The sequence below is a fragment of the Aulonocara sp. 'chitande type north' Nkhata Bay genome, linkage group LG7 (assembly GCF_057382095.1).
Source record: "Aulonocara sp. 'chitande type north' Nkhata Bay isolate Kocher_YH1m ecotype deep benthic linkage group LG7, A_spYH_male_GT1.1, whole genome shotgun sequence".
Classification (NCBI taxonomy): Eukaryota; Metazoa; Chordata; class Actinopteri; order Cichliformes; family Cichlidae; genus Aulonocara; species Aulonocara sp. 'chitande type north' Nkhata Bay.
In genome coordinates, this window is record NC_141350.1 from 18,045,177 (window position 1) to 18,068,741 (window position 23,565).

General features: G+C 41.3%; 1 protein-coding gene across 1 annotated transcript; it reads left to right on the forward strand.

Moving 5' to 3' along the window:
- Positions 1 to 23,545, forward strand: LOC147324968 (uncharacterized). The gene is made up of 10 exons (XM_086299200.1): positions 1 to 168; positions 372 to 437; positions 9,651 to 9,727; positions 10,002 to 10,232; positions 10,354 to 10,415; positions 13,644 to 13,700; positions 14,107 to 14,270; positions 16,579 to 16,655; positions 17,377 to 17,511; positions 22,632 to 23,545. Coding segments are annotated over exons 2-10 (999 nt in total). The 5' UTR covers positions 1 to 168; positions 372 to 436; the 3' UTR covers positions 22,827 to 23,545.
- Positions 23,546 to 23,565: the final 20 nt, after the last annotated feature.

The following is a 23,565-nucleotide window of genomic DNA, read 5'->3' on the forward strand; positions in this document are numbered from 1 at the left end:
AAGAATCAGTGCAGGGTGGTGCTTTGCAGTGTTGCTGGGGTTGTTTTGGTTTTACTTTTGAATAGTTTGGACTTTCGTATAATTTGTATCTATTTATGGGAGCCTTTTTGCGATAGGAGGATTCTATAATGTGGACGTCGCGGTGAGAGACATAGAAATCACTACTTGGTGAGTTTCTGAAGACCTCGCCTCATGTGTTAGCTTAGCTAGTTAGCATTGGTAATAACATAGATAAAACAGCTATGTCCTTGATTTAGAGCAGCATAATACAAAAAACTGGCAGAGTCACGTATTTAGTATTTAACAGAAATGGCCTTATGATGTGGTCTCGCATGGTTTGCTTTCCCCAAATACTTTTTTCTTTCTTACAGGTTCATCATTCGCAACTGAAACATCTTGAAAATACCAGACGGAGAACCAAAAACATTCTTTTGGTAGTAAGTAAATATACTAACTTTTCGGTGCGTTACTGGTACATTATAATACAGATCTGAGCTCATAAGGGAACGTTTTTGGCTCTTCTACTGTGTTCAGTGCCCTGAGCAAGTTCATTTGAGACTGCGATATATTGTTATGCGTTTCTCAATCTCTTAAGTTTCCAAGGATGGATTCATTTGTCTCTGTCTGTGTAGACCCTCATCCGTTTTCTTAAACTCTTATCAAACCCTTGACCAATTCACTGGTGGGTGGAGCATTACGCCAGGCATAATAGGAGTAACACAGATTTACAGATAACAAAACACTCTAAGATCCACATTTACTAATCTCCAACTAACTCAACAGATGACTTGACTGTGGCAGGATACCGGTGTAAAGGGGGAGCAGGCAAACTCCACACACAAAAGGCTCGAGCTGAGCTTGGGGTTTTATCCCAGAGTACTTACAGTGCCACCCTGTGTTAACTTACATGCCTTTGTTATTTCCTCTAGTTTGATGAGATGGGATTTTGCCAAACATCAAGTAGTGATTTAAAGCCATCAGATCTCTGGATTTAAGCACTCTAGTCTTTAAAAAAAAAAGACAAGAGAGAAGACAAGAGAGACACTTGTGCATGGCAGCTGCAGGCTTCAGCACAAATTCTCATTATGTGATAAGTCATCCCTTTGGCCATCAAAACCATAAAATCTAATCCATAAGCAATGAACATTTGCATGAATCAGTATAGACTTTAAAGCCTATTTTCACCAATGTTTTGATTAGCAGAAGACTCGCTCTGCCTCCTGAGCTATAACTACCCTAAATGTTTACATGTGTGGTTTTCAGACATATATTGTAGAGTAGAGCAGGGCGATATGGCCAAAAATATTTATCACGATATATATTTGAAAATTTGCGATAACGATATAACCGACGATATAATTGATGCGAGACAAAATACAACTCCACAACATTACTAGCGCAAAAAGACAACCTTCCATTTATTTTCACTTAAACAAGAAGCTGGTTTTTATGTACATTAAAGCTTTATAAAAATGTAACAGTGCAAATGCAAATTCCTTGCTGAAAGTTTAACCCAAAAGGCATTTCCAGTAGAAATGGGCTGACATATCCTGAGCATAACCATGTATAATATCCACTGAAGTTAAAAAGAGGTGCTTTGCAACATTAAACTGCAGTGTGCAGTATGTATTTTTCAGACCATAAGGTGCACGGGATTATAAGGCACATTAAGCGAAACAAAGCAGTCAGATAAATCAAACTTTATTAAAGAATCAGAATCAGAATCAGAATGGGGTTTATTGCCAGATGTTGAGGTTTACAACATTAGGAAATTGCTGCGGTGCTTCAGTGCAAACAGTGTCATAAATAGCACTTAAATAGACATGAAAAAAATAAATAAAATAAAATAAAATAAAAGTAAGAATAAGAATTAAAAGTGCTATGTAGAAAGATATGTGCATGAGTGCAGGTGGTGATCAGTGCCAAACATGAAATGATGCAGTGACACAGCGTAGGGTCATGTGTTAGTGGCGGGGACAGTCATATGGTTATTGTTCATGTGTCCAACAGCAGAGGGGAAGAAACTGTTCTTGTGGCGAGAGGTTCTGGTGCGAATGGACCGGAGCCTCCTGCCTGAGGGGAGCAGGTCAAACAGACTGTGTCCAGGGTGAGAAGGGTCAGCTGAGATCCGGGCTGCACGCCGCAGTGTCCTGGAGGTGTACAGGTCCTGCAGAGATGGGAGTCTGCAGCCAATCACCTTCTCAGCAGAGCGCACAACACGCTGCAGTCTCTGTTTGTCCCTGATAGTGGCTCCAGCGTACCACACGGTGATGGAGGAGGTGAGGATGGACTCGATGATTGCAGTGTAGAACTGCATCATCGTCCGTGTTGGCAGGTTGAATTTCTTCAGCTGCCTCAGGAAGTACATCCTCTGCTGGGCTTTCTTGATGACGGAGGTGATGGTGGGCTCCCACTTCAGGTCCTGGGTGATGGTGGTACCCAGGAAGCGGAATGAGTCCACAGAGGTGATGGGGGTGTCAGTCAGGATGATGGGGGGGAGTGGGGCTGTGTGCTTCCTGAAGTCCACAATAATCTCCACTGTCTTCTGGGCATTCAGCACCAGGTTGTTGTGGCTGCACCAGGACACCAGACGTTCAACCTCCCTCCTGTAGGCAGACTCATCCCCGTCCGAGATGAGCCCAATAACGGTGGTGTCATCTGCAAACTTGATTAGCTTGACAGACTGGTGGGTGGAGGTGCAGCAGTTGGTGTACATGGAGAAGAGCAGAGGAGAAAGAACACAGCCCTGAGGGGAGCCGGTGCTGATGGTCCGGGAGTCCGAGACATTCTTTCCCAGCCTCACATGCTGCTTCCTGTCCGTCAGGAAGTCAGTGATCCACCGGCAGATGGGATCAGGCACATTCATCTGGGAAAGCTTGCCTCGGAGATGGTCTGGAAGGATGGTGTTGAAGGCAGAGCTGAAGTCCACAAACAGGATCCTGGCGTAGGTTCCTGGGGAGTCCAGATGCTGCAGGATGAAGTGTAGGGCCATGTTGATGGCGTCGTCTACAGACCTGTTGGCTCTATATGCAAACTGCAGGGGGTCCAGAAGGGGGGCCGTGAGGGTCTTGAGATAGGAGAGAACCAGGCGCTCAAATGACTTCATGACCACAGATGTCAGAGCCACGGGTCTGTAGTCATTTAGTCCAGTGATCCTAGGTTTCTTGGGGACAGGGATTATGGTAGAGGACTTGAAGCAGGCAGGCACATGACATGCCTGCAGTGAGGAGTTAAAAATGCCAGAAAACACTGGGGCCAGCTCGTTTGCACAGTGTCTGAGGGTAGCAGGAGACACACCGTCTGGGCCGGGAGCTTTCCGAGCATTCAGACTCCTAAACTGCTTCCTCACATCTGCTTCATGAATATGAAGAGTTGTGGTGGGAGGAGGTGGTGTGAAATCCTCTTTTGTGTGGGGTGAGGAGGCGGGTGTTGCAGGTGAACAGTTTGAAGGTGGTGATGGCTCTATGGAGGGGGGAGAGGTGGGGGAATGAGTGTCCAAAGTGTCTCTATTGTTGGGGCCGTTGGAGGTGTGAAGGCTGCCTGATGGCTCGTCAAAACGGCAGTAAAAGTCGTTAAGGGTGTTGGCTAAGAGCAAGTCATCAGTGGAGTGGGGGGTTTTAGGCTTGTAGTTGGTGATATTCCTAAAACCTTTCCACACAGAGGCCGAGTCATTCTCTGAGATCTGCTGCTGCATCTTCTCAGAGTGCTGATGTTTAGCAATGTCCACTTCTTTAGTGAACCTGTACTTGGCCTCTCTGTAGCAGTCCCTGTCTCCGCTTCTGAACGCCTTTCTCTTTTCCAGCCACAGCTTTTTGAGTTTAGGAGTAAACCAGGGTTTGTCATTGTTATAACTCACCCTGGTGCGTGATGGCACAATGCTGTCCTCACAGAAGTGGATATAGGAGGTGACAGTGTCCGTAAACTCGTCCAAGCTGTTAGAAGCAGCCTTCATTGTGTCCCAGTCTGTGGTCTCCAAACACGTGCGAAGCTCCTCCACAGCCTCGTTGCTCCACAGTTTTTTGGTCCTCACGACAGGTTTGGAGAGCTTCAGCCTCTGTCTGTACGCGGGGATCAGGTGGATCATCACGTGGTCAGAAAGTCCGAGTGAAGCGCGGGGCACCGCGCGATAGGCCCCGCTGATCGTGCTGTAGCAGTGGTCCAATGTCCTCTCCTCTCTGGTCGGGCATTTAATATACTGCTTGTATTTCGGAAGCTCATGGCTCAGATTGGCTTTGTTAAAGTCCCCAAGAGCAATGATGAGAGAGTCCGGGTATGTCCGCTCCATGTGGAGAATCTGCTCTGCGAGTGCGCACTGAGCTGCTTGCGCATCCGCGTCTGGCGGGATGTAAACAGCGGCCAGGATGAATGAAGCAAACTCCCGCGGAGAATAAAACGGTTTGCAGTGAATAAAAAGGTATTCCAGAGAGGAAGAGCAGTGCTGAGCAATCACTGTTACATCTGTGCACCAGCCACTATTGATGTAGAAGCAGACACCTCCACCTTTGGTTTTACCGGAGAGAGCGGCCTGCCGGTCCGCGCGCAGCAGATGAAAGCCCTCCAGCTTGAGCGCGCAGTCCGGGATGTTCTCACTGAGCCACGACTCCGTAAAACATAAGACACAGGAGGAGGCAAAGTCTCTGTTCATGCTTCTCATCAGGGCCAGTTCGTCTATCTTATTCCCGAGTGAGCGTACATTAGAAAGGAAGATCCCAGGAAGGGCCGTTCGCAGTCCGCGTCTCCTCAAACGCACGAGTACGCCGGCCCGCTTACCTCTCTTTCGACGTCTCACTTTCCTGATCAGAGTCTGCAGTAAATCTGCCGCAGATGCGACAAATATTGGAAATAAATCCACAGGCGTTGTAGTCCTGCAGTTAAGGAGCTCTTCTCTGGTGTAAGAGTATCCAGAGGAGTGCCCAGACACAGAAGAAATGCACAAAATCAAAACAAAAGTAACGCACTGAAGCACCAGGGCATCCATACGCGGCGCCATCTTGGTTTCATTAAACTCATTCTTCTTGCTTCCTCCACTTCTGTACCATTGATTCATTAATGTTGAATTCTCTGGCAGCTGCTCTATTCCCATGTTGTTGCAGTCTATTAATGACTAACCTCATATTGTGGATGGATCATCTCAGTTGTTCTCCTGACTGAAGTTTGGTCCGTTTACAACATCCTGCCATGCGATTGCATTTGTCTCTAACCATGAAGAACCTTCACGTTAACTTTTATAAGTGGAAAAGTGTTAGTGTTCGTCCTCCAGCTTCACTGTTTATGTTATGCTAACATAGCTGTGTCGCTAGCGATCACGTAGCACATCATTATATACCAGCTAGCCCAACTTCAGTAACCCTACAAACGTCACTGCTGTTTAGTTTCCTGTCTTCATTTATGTTGGAAGTGATAGCAGAGCTGTACGTTTGAATTTTTTCAGAAATCTCTCAGTCAGAACATGCTATATCATGCTTAGGTAACTAGCGAAACTAGCGAGCTAACTTCCGCTAGCTTCCTGCTAACTTCTAACTCCGTTAAATGTAATAACTTTAGTTTTCATGGATGCCTGGAAGTTAAACTTCATAGTTACACCTGGTAAAGCAGCAATGCTGATCGTTTTATTAAAGATGAAAGAATTTAGACAGTTTTTAACTCTAAGTGATGCTGCAGTGTTGTTTGACCTGAAGCATACGGAGTTTAGGACCCAGATTACTCCCAGATTTAAGAGCATCTTAGTCCGACAAATATGACAATAACAACGGCCGCTTGCATGTTCTGCAAAAAAATGTGCTTTGTCGTGTATCTGACGGACAAACACCAAACCAGTTCCACATCACGGAAGTTGCACCATTTTTACAAACCAATTCTGGTTCATCTGTTTCACTCAACAATCGGCCATGTGCGTATGAAAACAAAGGCACTGCGCATGCGCGTTTTACTCCCATTCTATCGCGATATTTCATTTTCCTATCGTTGCCTAACATTATACCGGTATTACCGTGAACGGTATAATATGGCCCAGCCCTATTGTAGAGTCTGCTTGAAATGATGTCTGTGCCAAGAACATCACTTTTGAGAACTCACAAAACACCATGAAGTGAAGTTTTTGTTCTAGTCTAGTTTTTCTAGCTAGAATAGTTTGAGAGATCATCAGGCATCCATTTCAGTTTTCTTTTTTTTTCTATCAAAAGTCTTTTTATTAGACAAAGGTTTGAATGCAAAGCATACAATAATGCAAAATGCAGAGAAAAAAACAAAACAAAAAACAACAACAAACAGACTCATAAAAAAAAAAAATTAAGAGGGGGGGGGGGGGGGGGGGGAATGCACTAGCATCCTCTGCTGCGCCAGCATTAGCACAACTCTCGGCAGTAAGGTTTTTCTCAGTTTGTCTCCTTCCCTTGGACATCCTTCCAATGTCACACACATAAATGACCCGAAAAGTTCGTGTCTAACAGCAAAACGGGGCTCAGAAAGTAAAATTTAAAATTTTAGTTTTCTATATCCTGTTCATATCACACTACCTGATAAGGGTTGTCTACAGGCTGGGTTCCCTGAGTTTAAGAGGAGTAGTGAAAGAATCGTGTGTGTAATCATCAAACCTTTTTTCCCCTGCCTTACATAAAGAGTAGAATATCTCTGATCAGAATCAGAATCAGAAAGGGTTTTATTGCCAAATGTTGAGCGGGTTTACAACATTAGGAAATTGCTGCGGTGCTTCAGTGCAAACATACTGTTATAAATACTGTTATAAATTAAGCTTAAATAGACATGAAAATAAAAATGAGAATAAGAATTAAAAGTGCTAAGTAGATAGATAGATATATACATGATATATACATGAGTGCAGGTGGTGATCAGTGCCAAACATGGAATGATGCAGTGAACACAGCGTAGGGTCATGTGTTAGTGGTGGGAACAGTCATACGGTTACTGTTCATGTGTCACAGCAGAGGGGAAGAAACTGTTCTTGTGGCGAGAGGTTCTGGTGCGAATGGACCGGAGCCTCCTGCCTGAGGGGAGCAGGTCAAACAGACTGTGTCCAGGGTGAGAAGGGTCAGCTGAGATCCGAGCTGCACGCCCCAGTGTCCTGGAGGTGTACAGGTCCTGCAGAGATGGGAGTCTGCAGCCAATCACCTTCTCAGCAGAGCGCACAACACGCTGCAGTCTCTGTTTGTCCCTGATAGTGGCTCCAGCGTACCACACGGTGATGGAGGAGGTGAGGATGGACTCGATGATTGCAGTGTAGAACTGCATCATCGTCCGTGTTGGCAGGTTGAATTTCTTCAGCTGCCTCAGGAAGTACATCCTCTGCTGGGCTTTCTTGATGACGGAGGTGATGGTGGGCTCCCACTTCAGGTCCTGGGTGATGGTGGTACCCAGGAAGCGGAATGAGTCCACAGAGGTGATGGGGGTGTCAGTCAGGATGATGGGGGGGAGTGGGGCTGTGTGCTTCCTGAAGTCCACAATAATCTCCACTGTCTTCTGGGCATTCAGCACCAGGTTGTTGTGGCTGCACCAGGTCACCAGACGTTCAACCTCCCTCCTGTAGGCAGACTCATCCCCGTCCGAGATGAGTCCAATAACGGTGGTGTCATCTGCGAACTTGATTAGCTTGACAGACTGGTGGGTGGAGGTGCAGCAGTTAGTATACAGGGAGAAGAGCAGGGGAGAAAGAACACAGCCCTGAGGGGAGCCGGTGCTGATGGTCCAGGAGTCCGAGACATTCTTTCCCAGCCTCACATGCTGCTTCCTGTCCGTCAGGAAGTCAGTGATCCACCGGCAGATGGGATCAGGCACATTCATCTGGGAAAGCTTGCCTCGGAGTAGGGCTGAACGATTATGGAAAATAATCTAATTGCGATTTTTTGCCCCAATATTGCGATTGCGATGCGATATGCGATTATTTTTTAAGGTCTTTGTCTTCTGTATTATTAAACAAAGACAAGCAATACATCATATAGTATGGCCAATACTATATTACATTAATTTTAAACTGTTCTTTCCTGGAAGACAGACCTCTGTTATGATGACATGAGGTGATGCATGAATTGATGACTGACATTTTTATTTAACTTCTTCAATCACAACAGTATATTTGAACATACACAATAGTTTATTTTTAGCTTACAAACATCTGAGCATAAAGTGCTGACAAGGAACCCTGGTGTAAACATTAAAATGAAAGTCAGTACAATGTGCAGATTGCAGAAATATACATAAAAAAAATCAGTGGCTTTACCACACTCAGTTTTTCGACATCTGTGAACTACTAGACAGTCATTCAATTAAAAAATAATATTAAATAAATAAAACTAATAAATAAAAAATACACACATCTTACTGATCTTTGCAGTCAGTAACATTACACATAAAGTGCAAACATAATAGCAATTGTATAAACACACACACAAACACGCCTTTAAAATTTAAAGGCGTGAAATTGGACGGTCTAGCCTTCTGAATCAGAAGGCTAGTTCTGATTAGCGTCACCGCTGTCTCGGTGGAGTTTAATAAACTCGGCCGTCTGCTTCTTGCTATCTAAAATATAACCAGACACTGGTGTAAATTCTCGACTGTCTCATACTTCTGTTTAATAAGTTTTCTGTTTGACGTTTAGTCAGCTGTGTGAAAACCAAGGAGGAACCCACCCGGGGGATTAATAAAGTTTTATTTTATCTAATCTAATAACTTTAATCTCAGCCAAACCGATTTACTCACGAACAAACAAAACACTGAAAAAAGCCCAACAATAACATTTTTAGGTTGTCTAAGTGACTTATATATTACGTTTAACCCGAGCAGCGAAACTCCGCGGTGATCTGAAAATGATGTGCCGGGAGTTGTGCCGTTCTCGGCCGCATCAGTAACCCTCGAGCTCCCGGCTAGCTGTCGAGCTGGTGGGTAGCAGACGCCTCTGAAAACGTCGAAGCACTTTTGCAAATATGGGATATCTTGATAAACCGAGCAGATATTTGATGTTTACACAACTACTTTCTCGCCTGAAAATATGTTAAAAGTTTATTTTGTGACCCAGAAAGATTAGTATGAGTAATTTTAAAACTTAGTAGCGGCCGCCATTGCTGGAAACTGGAGTTTGGCTGGGCCGCGCTATGAATTCTGGGATATGGTAGTAATTTGGACAGCCTTCGGCACGTCGCTGTGACGTAATCGGTCTACAAATGCGGCCTTAGGAGGATGCAGCCCATGAATTTGGACATGTCCAGAGTATAATCGCAGCCTTTGCGGTTAGAAAATTGCACTTGATCATGTCGCGATATTATCGCAAATGCGATATATCGTTCAGCCCTACCTCGGAGATGGTCTGGAAGGATGGTGTTGAAGGCAGAGCTGAAGTCCACAAACAGGATCCTGGCGTAGGTTCCTGGGGAGTCCAGATGCTGCAGGATGAAGTGTAGGGCCATGTTGATGGCGTCGTCTACAGACCTGTTGGCTCTGTATGCAAACTGCAGGGGGTCCAGGAGGGGGGCCGTGAGGGCCGTGATGACGAGAGATCATTGATGTATTAAGATCATTCTTTAAAACGGTGTCTTTATTTTGGCTGACTGTAGAGCAATGTTATAATAGTGTCTATATTGATAAACAGCTATTTAATCCCCTTTTTTAAAATGTTTTTTTTTGTTGTTGTTTTTTTGCAGTGGCATATCGACATGGCCGAAAATCATTTATTAGAGAAGCATATGAAGAACACTTCTTACCAGTGGATGGAAGAGAGGTGAGAGAATGTGCTTTTCATGACTAATTCATTTGTATTTAGTGAAAAGAATTTTATTAGTAGGAATCTCTGGTGTTATGATGTTATCATTACTATAGTCTTGTAGACAGAGTATGTATGTGTTGATGAGTATTTGACCACTTTTTAGGAGGTCAGTGTTCTTTCCAAGTCTTTTGACACTCAGAAATTTTAGACATGTTTCTCTTATTCTATTTGATGCTGCATTAAGGATAGTATGCTCTGAAATATCAAATGTGTTGTGCTGTTATTTCAGGTGACAGTTCAGCGGGTTGTAAATATTGTCGAAAAGAGGTCCCACATGCCACGGCCGGGAGTGGAATTAGACAGAAGATTTAATGATGATCCATGGTATGGAAGTCCTCGTGATTACCATGATGGAAGAGGCTATTCTGAGGACGGCAGTTATCCAGCGAACAATCAACGAGGCTTTGATGAAAATCTCAACTTGGGCAATTTCCGTAGAAATTCCTCTCCCCACCAAAGTGTACGATAAACTTGATTTGCAAGTGTGGTTCAGAAACCTGAATCTGTGTTGTGTTAAATCTGCATTTGTGGCCTTTCGCCATTAAAGTTACTGAAATTGTGATTTTTTTTCTTTTTTTCAGGAGGCACCGTATTCTCAGCAGTGTTATAGCAAAGATGATTTGAGGCATCAGTTAAGCTCAAGGTAGTATGTTCATTCTTTTTGTTTTTTTTAAGGTATTCAATTTGTCAACAATTTTTGCTTTTTATATTTCGTCTTCATTACTTTGTGTCAGATCTCAACTCTGATGAATTCTTTGTGTAATCCATTCTATTGACCACTAGATGGTGGCAGAGTTCTGTCTTTTAAAAAGTAAGCTCAATCAAAAGTTTGAACACACCTTCTCATTTCATGGTTTTTCTTTATTTACATGACTGTTTACTTTGGAGATTCTAACTGAAGGGATCAAAACTATGAATGAACACATATGGAATTATGCAGTAAACAAAAAGTTTGAAAAACATCAAAAAAGTTTCTTGAAAATAGCCACCCTTTGCGTTGATTTCTGCTTTGCACACCCTTGGCATTCTCTCGATGAGCTTCATGAGGCAGTCATCTGAAATGGTTTTCGAAGAGTCTTGAAGGAGTTCCCAGAGACGCTGAGCACTTGTTGGCCCTTTTGCCTTCACTTTGCGGTCCATCTCATCCCAAACCATCTTGATGGGGTTTAGGTCAGGTGACTGTGAAGGCCAGCACATCTGGTGCAATACTCCATCACTTTCCTACTTGGTCAAACAGCCCTACACAGCTTGGAGGTGTGTTTGGGGTCATTGTCCTGTTGAAAAATAAATGATGGCCCAACTAAACGTAAACCGGATGGGATGGCATATTACTGCAGGATCCTGTAGTAGCCGTGCTGGTTCAGTGTACCTTCAGTTTTGAATAAATCCCCATCAGTGTCGTCAGCAAAGTACCCCCACACCATCACACCTCCTCTTCCATATTTCATGGTGGAAACCATGCATGTAGAGACCATCCCTTCACCTTTTCTGCGTCGCACAAAGACACAGTGGGTAGAGCTAAAGATTTCAAATTTGGACTTATAAGATTAAAGCACAGATTTCCCCTGGTCTAATGTCCTTTCTTTGTGTTTCTTGGCCCAAACAAATCTCTCCTGCTTATTGCTTTTCCTTAAAAGTGGTTTCTTAGCAGCTACATCAGCAGACACTCTTTTCTCGTTGGCCACTTCGACATACCACCAGTTTATAGGCCCAAGCCTCACTTTCAAGGAGTCATACCAGGCTACAGAAGGGGACAAAGGCCACTAGTGTCTACTCACTAAGTCAGACAACCCCACCCTGAGAGGAAAAACAGCTGGACACTCTGTCCACAGTTAAACACCCACCCACCCACCCACACAAACACACACCCATATACACATACATGTCTCTGACACTCTGAGCAGCAGGTCTTATTTAATTTCTGGCCTTATTTTCCTAAAGTTCCTAATATTCCTAAATGAATATTAGATAATTTCAGGTTGTCATTTAATCTTGAATATGTATGATGCAGTAATTCTGTTAGGTGCATATTATTTAAAGCTTGTGAAGGAATGCCTGGCATTAAAAAAGCATTTTGCCAGCTTAAATTGTAAGCTCATATATCACATTTTTAAATTTGCCCCTTCTGTTTTTTTCATGCTGACACTGCTGGATTGCCACGTTAGATTTATCATAATTTGTAAAATGCTGACAGTGACATTGTAGATGAACTTTAAAATGAGGCATTTTGGTAAAATTGTAAAAACCCAGAATGCACAGAGTGGTCATACAGTATGTAGTACAACCTGCCTTCTGTGTAATTCTAAACGAAATCTATAGTTTTTGTTTAATGAAAAAATACTTTAAAATCAAGTGAATATTTTCACAGTTAATTACCAGATTCCCCACTTATATCAGTCTCACCCACTGCACAACAACTAAAGAAGGAATTCTGTACTGTTTAACTGTAAAATTACGAAGACGCCCATTTAATTTGACTTGCTTGTGTAATTACTGAGCCTTTATGTGAACTTTGGATCTGTCAGGTGTTTCTGTGAGTAGAAAAGGAGGGTATTTTAAACAAAGATTGCAATGACTAAAAATTTCAGTATTGATCCTATTTGTGTCACAATGCATAGCCAAGAGTTCTGTCAGTTCCTCAGCAGCACTGGTGTAATATTGCTCCACAATCAGAACTGTGTAAATGAAGTGTTTAGTTTAGAGAAAGTTTATGCTTCTGGTTGTTCTGCCAAGGTACAGCTCATTTTTTTGAGTCATTTCATCATTACCAAAGAGCTGGAAGTCAGATTCGTTTTATGTAAAGGTTACTAACGAGGCCAAGCTGACAAATGTAAAATTACTCTTACAATCCCAGCACAAGATATAAACTCTAGGTACTCTTTGCTCCGTAAGACCGAGCAGGACTCATGTAGACGGGGAATAAAGACACAGCTCAGGCACTAATTAGTCGCTCTCTAAATTAAAAGTTGCCTGCGTGGATAAATATACAAATTACTATTATTACTTACTGGAAATTATACATTTAACTCTTGACTATAAGAATGAAGAGCACTCATGTGCAGACATGAACCTTTGAATGTATGTCATTTGTCTGTGAACGCATGTCTGATAAACGCTTTACTCTCTTTTGTTGTTTTCTGACTTCTAAATAAGATACACAAGCTTTTTTCTACCTTTAATGTTTGTTTTGGACGGCATAAAATGACAGTGTTTGGCAAATGGCATGCTAAGTCTGCTACTTCAAACAGGCCATGAGTCGTAAAAGTTTGAGCCCTTGTTAGACCTGCTTTTTGTTTGAGATGAGGATTGGGTTCAAGCAGAGGTCGTGACAGCCAGGTGCCTTTAAATTGTTCTGGAGGTTATTTGAACACAAGCTTTGAGTTTGGAGAATTGTGAAGTCGATGTGTAAGGAACTATGGTGATTTAATTATGCTGGGGCTATCAAATGTTGCAAAAATGCTCCGAAATTGTATTTAATGGTAAATAAAGAACAGATTTAGTGTCAGTGCGTTCTTACCGTAGCTACAGGCTGCATGAAATTGAGGACAGATCATAGTGAGGGAAGACCATAATCAGTCCATTTTCCAGCCAACAGTTGCTTTTGCCAAAGTGGAAGATTGCCTTAGTTCCAGAAATTTATCAGTACCCCACGGAGTCTTTCAAGTCTTTTTCATTAGTTTTCCTGCTTCCATCACCAATCTGACGGAGTCACTGATGCATAACCTGCACATTTGTTTTTAATACCAGCAATCGTAACTAAAACAGCATTTTGAACTCAACTTTCATAGATTACGTTAAATGTGCTTCTAACTAAACTGCTTCATTTGCTAGTGCTTAAATCTGCCTTTTTTCCTGTTGTGTTCTGTCTTAGAAAGAGTGGTCGAGGACACCCTTTTCGCAACAGAGGTCGGGGAGGCCCTACTCAAAGGTCAGTGCGCGACAGAAAAGCCAAGTCAGTGCCCTCACGTGCATTTCTGGGTGTTGACATCCTCTTAACTGTTTGCAAACAAAGCTTGAATTTGGAATATGAATTACGATCCAGTCTTGATGCATGTTCAGTTATTCAGATAAGGAAACCACAGAAAGTCGATTCTGTTCATCTGGATGTAACATTGTCAGTGGGAAAAACATTTTGTCACTCTTCCAAGTGGCTTCTTTTTTGTTATCCAAGTGCTACTTCCAGATGAACACAATCTGGGATATCTTTGTGGGATACATTACAATCAGTTATATAAAGAGAAATCCAGTTTGCCTTTTGTGTAATCCTTTTCTATGCATACAGTAAGCAGTTTGTTTGGTCACCAGTATTTATGGCATTAGTTTGCTCTCCATAGAAAGGACCATGATGAGTACAGGAACCCTCAGCCTACAGTTATTGTGCGAGATCGCTCTCCTGGAAGAAGGGAAGGCCAGCCGCCTCTTCGTTCCGGATCAAACATCAAAAACTTCTCACCTGATGGGGACAAAAGCTACACGTATCAGCAGGGACAGCAAAAGCGTAAGTGTAAAATCCTCTGAGGATGCCAAATAGCTCATTTTAATGATTTTGATAATGCCCGCATACAGATTCACAGCGGGATTAGCTAAAAGATGCCAAAGGAAGTGTGTGTAGAGAGAACTGGTCACCAAGGGTCAGTCTATGAAAACAATACCTTGATATTCACATGGATGATCACCGGTTGTTCAACGTCACATTTGCATTTGAACTCTTTCTCATAGTCCACTTTATGTGTATAGTCCAACATCAATTCTTCTCCTCGACCTATAAGTTGAACTTGCTCGTGTGACCCGGTGTGGCAGCAGATAGTAGGACATCTAATAACAAAGCACATTCTTTGATTTTGCATGAGAAAAACCTAAAAGCCCATTGATAGGTTGAGAGTTGTGAAGTTGCCTTACCTAATACAGCACTTTTTGTGCAACTGTTATATCCTTTGAAGTGAAACTAGAAATCACTCCCAATTTTACAAAGATAATTAAAATGTCTAAACAAATTAAGCCGCTTCAGGTGAAACATCTGTTTTTCAGAGGTGGTGTGTAATGTGTGGGGTCAGGGTGTGCTGAAAAATGTTAGGGTGGTAATTAGGCTAACACCAAACACACTTTCAGAGGCTGGGAAAAGGGTACCCTTAGCTTGGGGTGGTTTGGCTTTGGCTCTACCCTGACCTCTTTTTTTAGTCAGAATGTATTAAATACACTAGCTTAAAACTGTCTTCAGAATCACACTGGGTGTGTCATTTTACTCAGTTTCACTTTTGTGACTTTTATAGGCTTCAGAAATATCATTTTCAGTGCTGAGCCAGTGAAATTTATGAATGTTTTAAAGAGATCTGACACAAGCAGAGTTATTAATTTAAAGATAAGATAAGATAACCTTTATTAGTCCCACATGTGGGAAATTTGTTTTGTCACAGCAGGAAGTGGACAGTGCAAAAGTTATGACGCAAAAATTAGAATACAATAAGAATAAATACAGTACACAACTGTACAGAATAGAATAAAATAATATACTATATACAGTAGAATAAAATAGAATAAAAATATACAATAAGATAAAAATAGAATACGAATGCTATATACAACAAAGCAAGAAGTGTGGACAATAATTTCTCCACTTCTTTGATTTCTGAGAGGCTTAAATGTATTTATGTGTTAAAAGCTGAGCTTCATGTTCTACAGCCCTTTGAAAATGTAATAAAACAGTGAGAAAACAGATGCACCTCCCTGCTCCACTACCATCTGGGATGTTAATTAGAGCAGCACAGCAAAGTACTCAAAAAGTGTGTTTGATTATAGGGCACACTGGGCTTTGTCATGAACACAAAAGGTTTAGTTCAAGTACATTTTTACAGTCAATTGTTGTCAGGTACATATAACAAATTTTCTCACATTCTGAAATAAGCAATACAAGTACACTTACTTTATGTAGCATTTGGCTGTGAGTCTAAAAATGAGAACTATTCTGCATTAAACTACTTCCATTACATGAATGTTTGTGCTGTTTATATGAGCAGTTATAACATTAAACTGCATATGGATTATGGCAGACTGGCGCTCATGTAAGAGTGTGTAATAGCCCACAATAGCTTTAGGCTGTTATAACTAGCTCTGCACTTAACATGGTTCATTATTATTATAAGTGCTTGACTTTCACACTGTAGTTTTTCTGTTTGCTCTGAGCAACATTATCGCAGTATCTAACCTTTTTGCGGCGAAAGTTGGTGCCATCTGGAGACTCCATAGTCCCACAGCAAAACACCAATTAGCTTTCATCTCAGATCAATTAAATCAAAATGAGAAGTATCCTTCATTAAAATAAACAGCTAGCTTCTATTTGTTTTTTTGTTTGTTTTTTTTCTAGACACACTGGAGCCAAAGACGGCAATATTTCAGTTTAGGCACAGCTGAACTCCATGACCACTATTGTGTAGGAGGCTCCAACAAGGGAGTATTAAAAAAACTGTGACTTATACTTTTCAGCTGCTTCATAAGGCTGTGGTAAATTGTTCACTGTGATAAGTGAGGTACTGTCTCATGTCTCACTGTAAAAACAAATTTTCCTCCAGGATATCTTTTAAAAATATTTTGTGGTGTTTTACCATTATTGGGCATTATAGTAGGGAGAGTTTGGTGTCTTTAGAAAAAGAAGACTAAACAACAACAAAAACCAGATTTTAAATCATGTATTTATGGGTACTAACGTGTATTTTTTGGGTCCCTCTGTGTAACATTAGTCAGATGTATGATAGTTATCTCAGGATGCTTATCTGCTTATTTTCTTACTCTAATTTTACTTTTCTCTGCAGATAAACCCAATCTGGTGACAAGCCACACTCCCAGCAGCTCTGTGGAAGGGTCCCCTCACAGTTCAGCCTCTTCAAAGGTAAAAGAAACATTTTTGAGAAGATTCAAATAGTTGTGCTCTTAAACTGAATGCACTGACAAATGTGGTAACAGCTGGAAAAAGTGCAGGTAACACAAGCTATGAGAAGATGTTACAGAATATCACTTGTACTATTGCATTGCAAATACAGAAGAGGAAAATATTTGCATTCGGGGCTGTAATCCTTCACAATTTATATCCATTACGATCTACATATTCTTTTGGTTTATCTTGGACATTGAGCCAAATAAAAGTTCTGTGAATGCGTTAATGAAACCTATCAATCTTAAGGATGCATTACTCAGATAAGGAGGATAAAGAATATATAAATGATGATTTTAGTAATAGATTTCAATTCAGTTAACAGAAAACTCAAAAAGTGTGCATCTGGATTATTATGGGTGAAACATATTGTGCAAAAATCTGGCAGCTCCATCAGCATGTTACTGTAAAAATAATAAGCAAAATTTGCTCTTTGGTTCACGGACATTAAGGTTGGGTTTCCTTTAGGTTATCTCTGTAATCAGAGCGATATACCCTGTCTGGTAACCTCATTTCTGTTTACTGTTGACATGTGGCATGCATAATTAGACACACACGAAAACAAGAACTCAACACCTGTAAGAGAGCAAAGTTGTCTCCATTTGAAAGACTTTGAAATCAGAGCCAGTTTCTAAACGCGGTGCCCTCGGCTCTAACCCCTTAACCTTTGGCCCGCCAGGAAAAAACTTCAGCATCTGCAGCGGAGTCGGAAGAGGCGGCGGCTGCCAGCATGGAGCCAAAGCTGACACCAGAGCAGGACATCAAGGCTCGCCGGTTGGAGGCCATTAAGGCGAAGGCTCTGGAAATTGAGACGGTAGTAATTTCCTCCATGAAACTGTCTACCTTCTGTGAATTCACTTTACTTTATATGTTGCTTTGGATAATGTAACTAAGGGTAACCACAACTACCTATATGGCTCTTTGCTCAGGCTGACCCTTCATTATTCATTCATCATATCACTGGGTCTTTAATACGACATCAACTAAAATCTTTTTGACCTTAAAAGGGTGAGATTATATTTCTGAGATTTTACAGGAAATAGAGAAATTAGCTTAATTGCGTATTGTTTCAGGGTACTGAACCGCCTGTTGGCCAGTGAAACCTTCAGACTCGCCTCACTGTAACTCGTTTCTCTCACTTTTTTTTAAAGCCAACTCATGACTGACTTATACACCACTCAGATCAGCCAGTTACAGAGGACATAGGCACAGGTTCAGGAAAGAAACTAAGCTGATGTCTTAAGTTATTAAATACCAAACGTATTGAACCACTTTTTTTAGCTGGGACGTGCTAATAGGTTCATCTCAATGTGTGGTGGCCTGTTGCTGTACATGTTTGAGTGACTTTATGCTTGACTTTATGTATCACTGTAAGTCATGGAGCAATAAGTACAAGCTATGCCTCGGCTTGTTGTAGCTTATATGTGAGAATCATATTTTTCTTGTAGAAAAAGAGGATGAGTAAGCAGAAAAATGCTTAGCACCTCAGTTTGCGATGCCTCTCGCGGCCTGCTATTTGGAGTTGCACTTTTTCCATCCCCTTCATCACTTTACACTACAGTACTACTTATCTATTCCAGTTAAAGCAGTGCAGGAATTGCCCTGCAGGATGCAGGCGGCCCACACACAGTGTGGTACATCTCTTGGCATTAGCACACACATGCTTACCCTGCCATTTAAAGACGTGGTGAGAGGCAGCAACCTCAACTGCGCCTTTACTGTAACATCTGCCACAGGCGCAGTCAAAACCACATAGTGCTCGGTCACTCTGAAGGAATGCCGAAATGAGCCGATCAGGTAGCAAGCAGAGACGGGCCACTGAGTCAATACACTGGTTAAAAAAATGTGTTCTTTTTATAAAAATGTTTGTCGTTTCAAAATGAGCTTTTTTTCCTACAAGTTTTAATCATTTGTGGACATCCCTGCATGAGGCTCATTCAGTCACAGACAGATTTAATGCAGTGACTCATTGCATCCCATAACATACTGCCTGAAGCCATCATAGGGAGGCGATGGCCTGGGAGGTAGAGTGGGTAATGTGCTTCTCAGAAGGTTGGTGGTTCGAACCCTGGATTCTCCAACCTGCATGTCGAAGTATCCTTGAGCAAAATACTGGACACCAAGTTGCATCCATCAGAGTCTGAGTGTGTGAACATTAAGTTAAAAGTGCATAACTCCTTCTCTTTTTTTTCTGTTGCAACAGATGGGCAGAGGATCAGTTTATTATTCTTTAAAGTGACCACAGAACAAGTCTGAACATGTAAAATAACAACAACAGAGTAGAAACTTAGAAAACATCCATATTTCAATATCACACCAAAGCTAAGTGCCTGGGAGTGATTTTCCCTAGAAGTACATTCATCATCTCAATCAGCCCAAATGAAACATATCCATTTCAACTATTAGCCCCTCCATTGAGAGGTCCGGTTTGCAGCTTGAGTGATTAAAATGGCTCTTTTAATATCCCCTAATGTGTACCAGCCCTCAAGTCATTACCCTACTTCCCTTATTATGCAGGACCCCTGCCTGCATCAGTGCTCATTTGAACAGAGCCTCACTAAACATCCATGTGAGAGCCGTATGTATAATTTCACTCAAAGCCTTTACTTCCCAGCCCCCACACACTATTCCACTGCACACTCCTGTCTGTATGTTCACAATCTGGACCTCCACAAACATCCGATTTGGGCAGAAGCCTGCTTTTTAAGGCTCCTCCTTAAGGCCCCTAGTGTTGCCATTTCTCCTGGGGCTCCGGTCCGTCCTGTGTGGGCCCGTAGTATCAGGCTTAAAAATCAGCCCATAGCGCCCACTCCAGAGAAGGAACTTAGGCAGAACCTCACCGCAACCTTTACTCACAACATTAAGAGCATGCTGAGGTCAGAAACACACTTCCTATTAGTTCATGCGAAATAGAAACATTTCTTATAGAAATAATAGTCTCCCCACAGTTGTTCAGTATGTTGTACATATACATCGGTTGTTAATCCTTCAGAAAAATGAAGCAAATGAAGCATTCTCAAGTCTGTTTTGATTCTTTCAAGCATGAAAACAGTGTCTGTGGGATATAATGAAGTGAAAATGTAATTACTGCCACGAAAGGCTGTAACTTGGGAAGAGCTCAGACATGGCTTTGTTTTGAAAGATGGCAAACAAAATCAATCCGAAGGCGATTAAAGGGGTGGGATTGGTGCGTTGGGCATTATACCACATGTTTGTGTCTCACTTAGCCCATGTTTCCTCTCACATTTGGACCAGGCTTTTTTTCTAAATGATTTTTACTTTGTGCAAATGTTCAAGGAGGACAGATCTTTTCTTAGGAGATAAATTTGTTAGTAGAAAATAGTTGCAACTGTTAGAAGGACAAATGGTTTTGTAGGTCGACAGAGAAAAGGGGCCCACGCGTTGCTGTATGAAGCTGACCCTCAGCTTAGTGGCCACACGTGTCGTGAGTCGCTCACTTCCTTGTGGTCGGGTTGAAGTCTATCATTATGTGGGGTTGCAAATTTCACATGACATGATCTGCAGACATTAAGACATCCGCCGCAGTCCAAACATCTCCCACAGTCTGGGATATTTCTGTCAGATTCATTCTAAACAGCCTTCCCTTTGTGTGTATGTGTACAATGCATATTGAAATACAGTGATAATAACCTATATTGCATCAACATTCATTCATAATAGTTATTTACTCACCTAATATTTGATTAATTTTTCCTTTAACCTTGTTTCAAATGGTCTAAAGCGAAGAAGGTGTGTTAAAGATGCGAGAATGAACAAATAAGCGAGAATTAGGCATCTGAACATGCTGTGGCTGGTTCAGCTGTGAAGTGAGAGAGGAATGATATAAAAAGGATAACTAAAGAGGCTGTAGGCAGTTTTTTTAACTTAATTGTAATTATCAAGAACAGCATACAATGAAGACCGTTCATTTTCACTCTCCAAGTTTTGTGTGTAATTTTCACATAACGTTTTAACCAGACCCAGCGCCTGGGATTTTTTCCCCTCTCTAACAGGTTCGCTCAGTAGCCTCTTTTGCTTGAAAACACAGTAAATGGCTCCCATGTGGTGATCTGTTTCCATCCATATTGTTCAGGAGTGAATGTTATTCTTGTTTCTTTGACCTTTTCCGCGTGTTTAAAGCCCCACCTGGCTCAACTCCCTCTCAGATTTTGACTGTGGTAAATTTATATTTTTTAAATATTCTAGATTTACAATAATGACAGTTAAACGATTTAGCAAATTACATATTGGAGACACATAACTTTTATTACGGTAAGTTCTCAGCGGGTAAGGTTAGGTTATGGCAGTAAATTTCTAAATGCTTCAGACTGATGGATACACAATTTTGAGTTAGCCTGACATTACATGATATGTATCTAGGCAAAGAAACAGCAGCTGTGGTTTTTAATTTCCCCAGCACTGACAGAACCCTGGAATATAGTGTTTAACCGGTTAACCTCACTTTCTGTTTAAGCACGGACACTGATTTAAGTTGACAGGCAGCATTTTTTCTTTTCAAAGTTAGCAAAGCTGATGGTGTGTGTTTTATTGTATTTTAACAGACTGATAATAGTAGATGAGATACAGTTGGCTAATTTTAGTTCAGCAACTAATGCCTGCACACCCCACAGTCCTAAAATGGCTTTGTGGTCTGAACATGACACAGATAAGTAGTACTTCTAACATAAGGATGCTGAGACTGTTTAATTAAGTCATTACTTTAAAGAGGTCACGTCTCCAGACATGTGCAAAACTGAGCAAGGACTGTCTTCTGTTTGATCAAGTTGTTATCAATAGTTGAGATAACCAAAAAAATTGAAAACTAGCTGGAAATGATATAAATTTTTTTTTTTTTTTTTTTGCACTGGCTGTATTTTGATATATATTTGCTGCTTGATCACCTGCAGAGTGGCTGTTTCAAGTTCTCCAGTGACCGTGATTGTAGATGTGATTGCGGCTGAACTCTGGAAGACTCTGATGTCCCATAGTCCTCCTTAACAGGCTGGTGTAGCCCTAAACCTCTGTGCAGAGTCAGTGAAGGGCCTTGCATTTTGCCATTTTCCCTCAGGTGATAAAGATGTTGTCAGCGGGCACCTGGGACTCCAATAAAGAACTTAATAGCTTTTGGGTTGGCAGTAAAATCTCTATGGGACATGAGAGCTTGTTGCAATGTGGTGTGAAAGAATGCTGCTGCTTAGTTCTCATTGATTTCATTGTGTAACTACACATCCAAACGACATCCTTTGCTTTTCTTGTAATTTGAAAAAAAAAAAAGATCCGTTGCTTTTAAAGCCAAAAGACTCAAGATTTTATTTTGAAGAGGCAACGAGAAAAAAAAGAATCAAAGACTATAATATTCTTTTTTTTACTACTCACCACAGCAAAAAACTGTCTCAATCTCATTCTATTGCTAGCATCCTCTTCTGTCACATCAACCCTTCCACATGTCCTCCTTCATTACATCTATAAACCTTCCTCTTTTCCTCCTTCTTGGCAACTCCATATTCAACATCCTTTGCACAATATATCCACTATGCCTCCTCCTCACTTGCTCAAACCAGACTTGTGCCTCTATTTTGTCTCCAAGCTGCTCGACCTGAGCTGTCCCTCTGATATTTCTAATCCTGTCCATCCTGGTCTCTCTCAGTATAAACCTGAGCATCTTCAACTCTACCACCTCAGCTCAGCTTCCTTCTTAGTGCCACTGTTTCAGATCAGAACAGGATTCACTTCTGCCTTTTAGACTTTCTTTTCATTCTTGCAGCTATCCTTCTCACAAATCAGCCCTTTAAGATAAGGGCACAGTTATAACATTCAAATAGAACAATTTATTATGTCTTTATAATGTGGCTTTGATTTTGTTTTGTTTTTTATTCGTTGTGTTATGATATTGCATACATAATGACATTCTTGATGTGATTGTTTTGTTTACAGCATTACAGACAGGACTGTGAGACGTTTCGCACGGTGGTGAATATGCTGGTGGAAAAAGAGCCCAGCTTGGATAAAATGCTGCAAGCGCCACTAGACAAAAACCTGCTGGAGATCAAACAGCGTTGCCTAGATGCTCTTAGGAACTTTGTGAAGGAGCTGGATGAAGTAATAGAGCAGCCGGACACCAAAGCGTAAGCCGCACATCACTAAAACAAAGAGGAGATAGAATAGAGTTTCAACACTTTCCATTTGAAAAAAGTGGAAAAATGTTCCATGTGCAAAGTTTATCTAAAGTGTTTAACTATTTTATATTTTTACTGTGTTCTTCAAAGAACAGTACTGGCAATTTATTTACACAAAACACTCATGTACAGTATTATGTGCAAACAGGATCATTGTGATAGAAAGGGGTATGTTTAAAACTAGACTGAATGACTGAAATGCCTATTGCATTTTGGGTCAAAATCAAGTTTGTGAACTGACATATAACTTAGTGCTTTTTTTTTTTTTTTTACCATGAATTGTGTTGTCAGAAACATAAAATGTTATTGCATTTATAATTGATGTAAAGCTAAACATGTCATCATTTACACCAGCTGGAAGCTTGGTTAACATTACTGCTAAAATCTTCTGATAAGGAAATGTAAAAAAAATAAGAAATCATGAAATGTAGCACATAGAATGATTTTTACCTTTAGCTATGGCTACAAGTGCAGCTAAGACCAACACAAAAACAAGCATTATCCACCAGTTATCAAAGGGTCCAAGTTCATGATGTGTTTTACTGGTGCAGGAGAGTGCATTTTTTAGGATATGCATTTATTTTCTTTTTTTCTGCTTGTGAATATCTTTTTGCTTTGCAGTTAAAACTTTTGCAAATAAAATGTGAGACCTGTAAATAAATGATGTCTCGTATTTCCTTGTTTACATCAAT

Excerpts from the sequence above, each read along its gene's own strand:
- LOC147324968 (XM_086299200.1), top strand. Across the intron at positions 10,416-13,643 it reads AGGCATCAGTTAAGCTCAAG|AAAGAGTGGTCGAGGACACC; the intron begins GTAGTATGTTCA and ends GTTCTGTCTTAG. Across the intron at positions 14,271-16,578 it reads TCAGCAGGGACAGCAAAAGC|ATAAACCCAATCTGGTGACA; the intron begins GTAAGTGTAAAA and ends TTTTCTCTGCAG.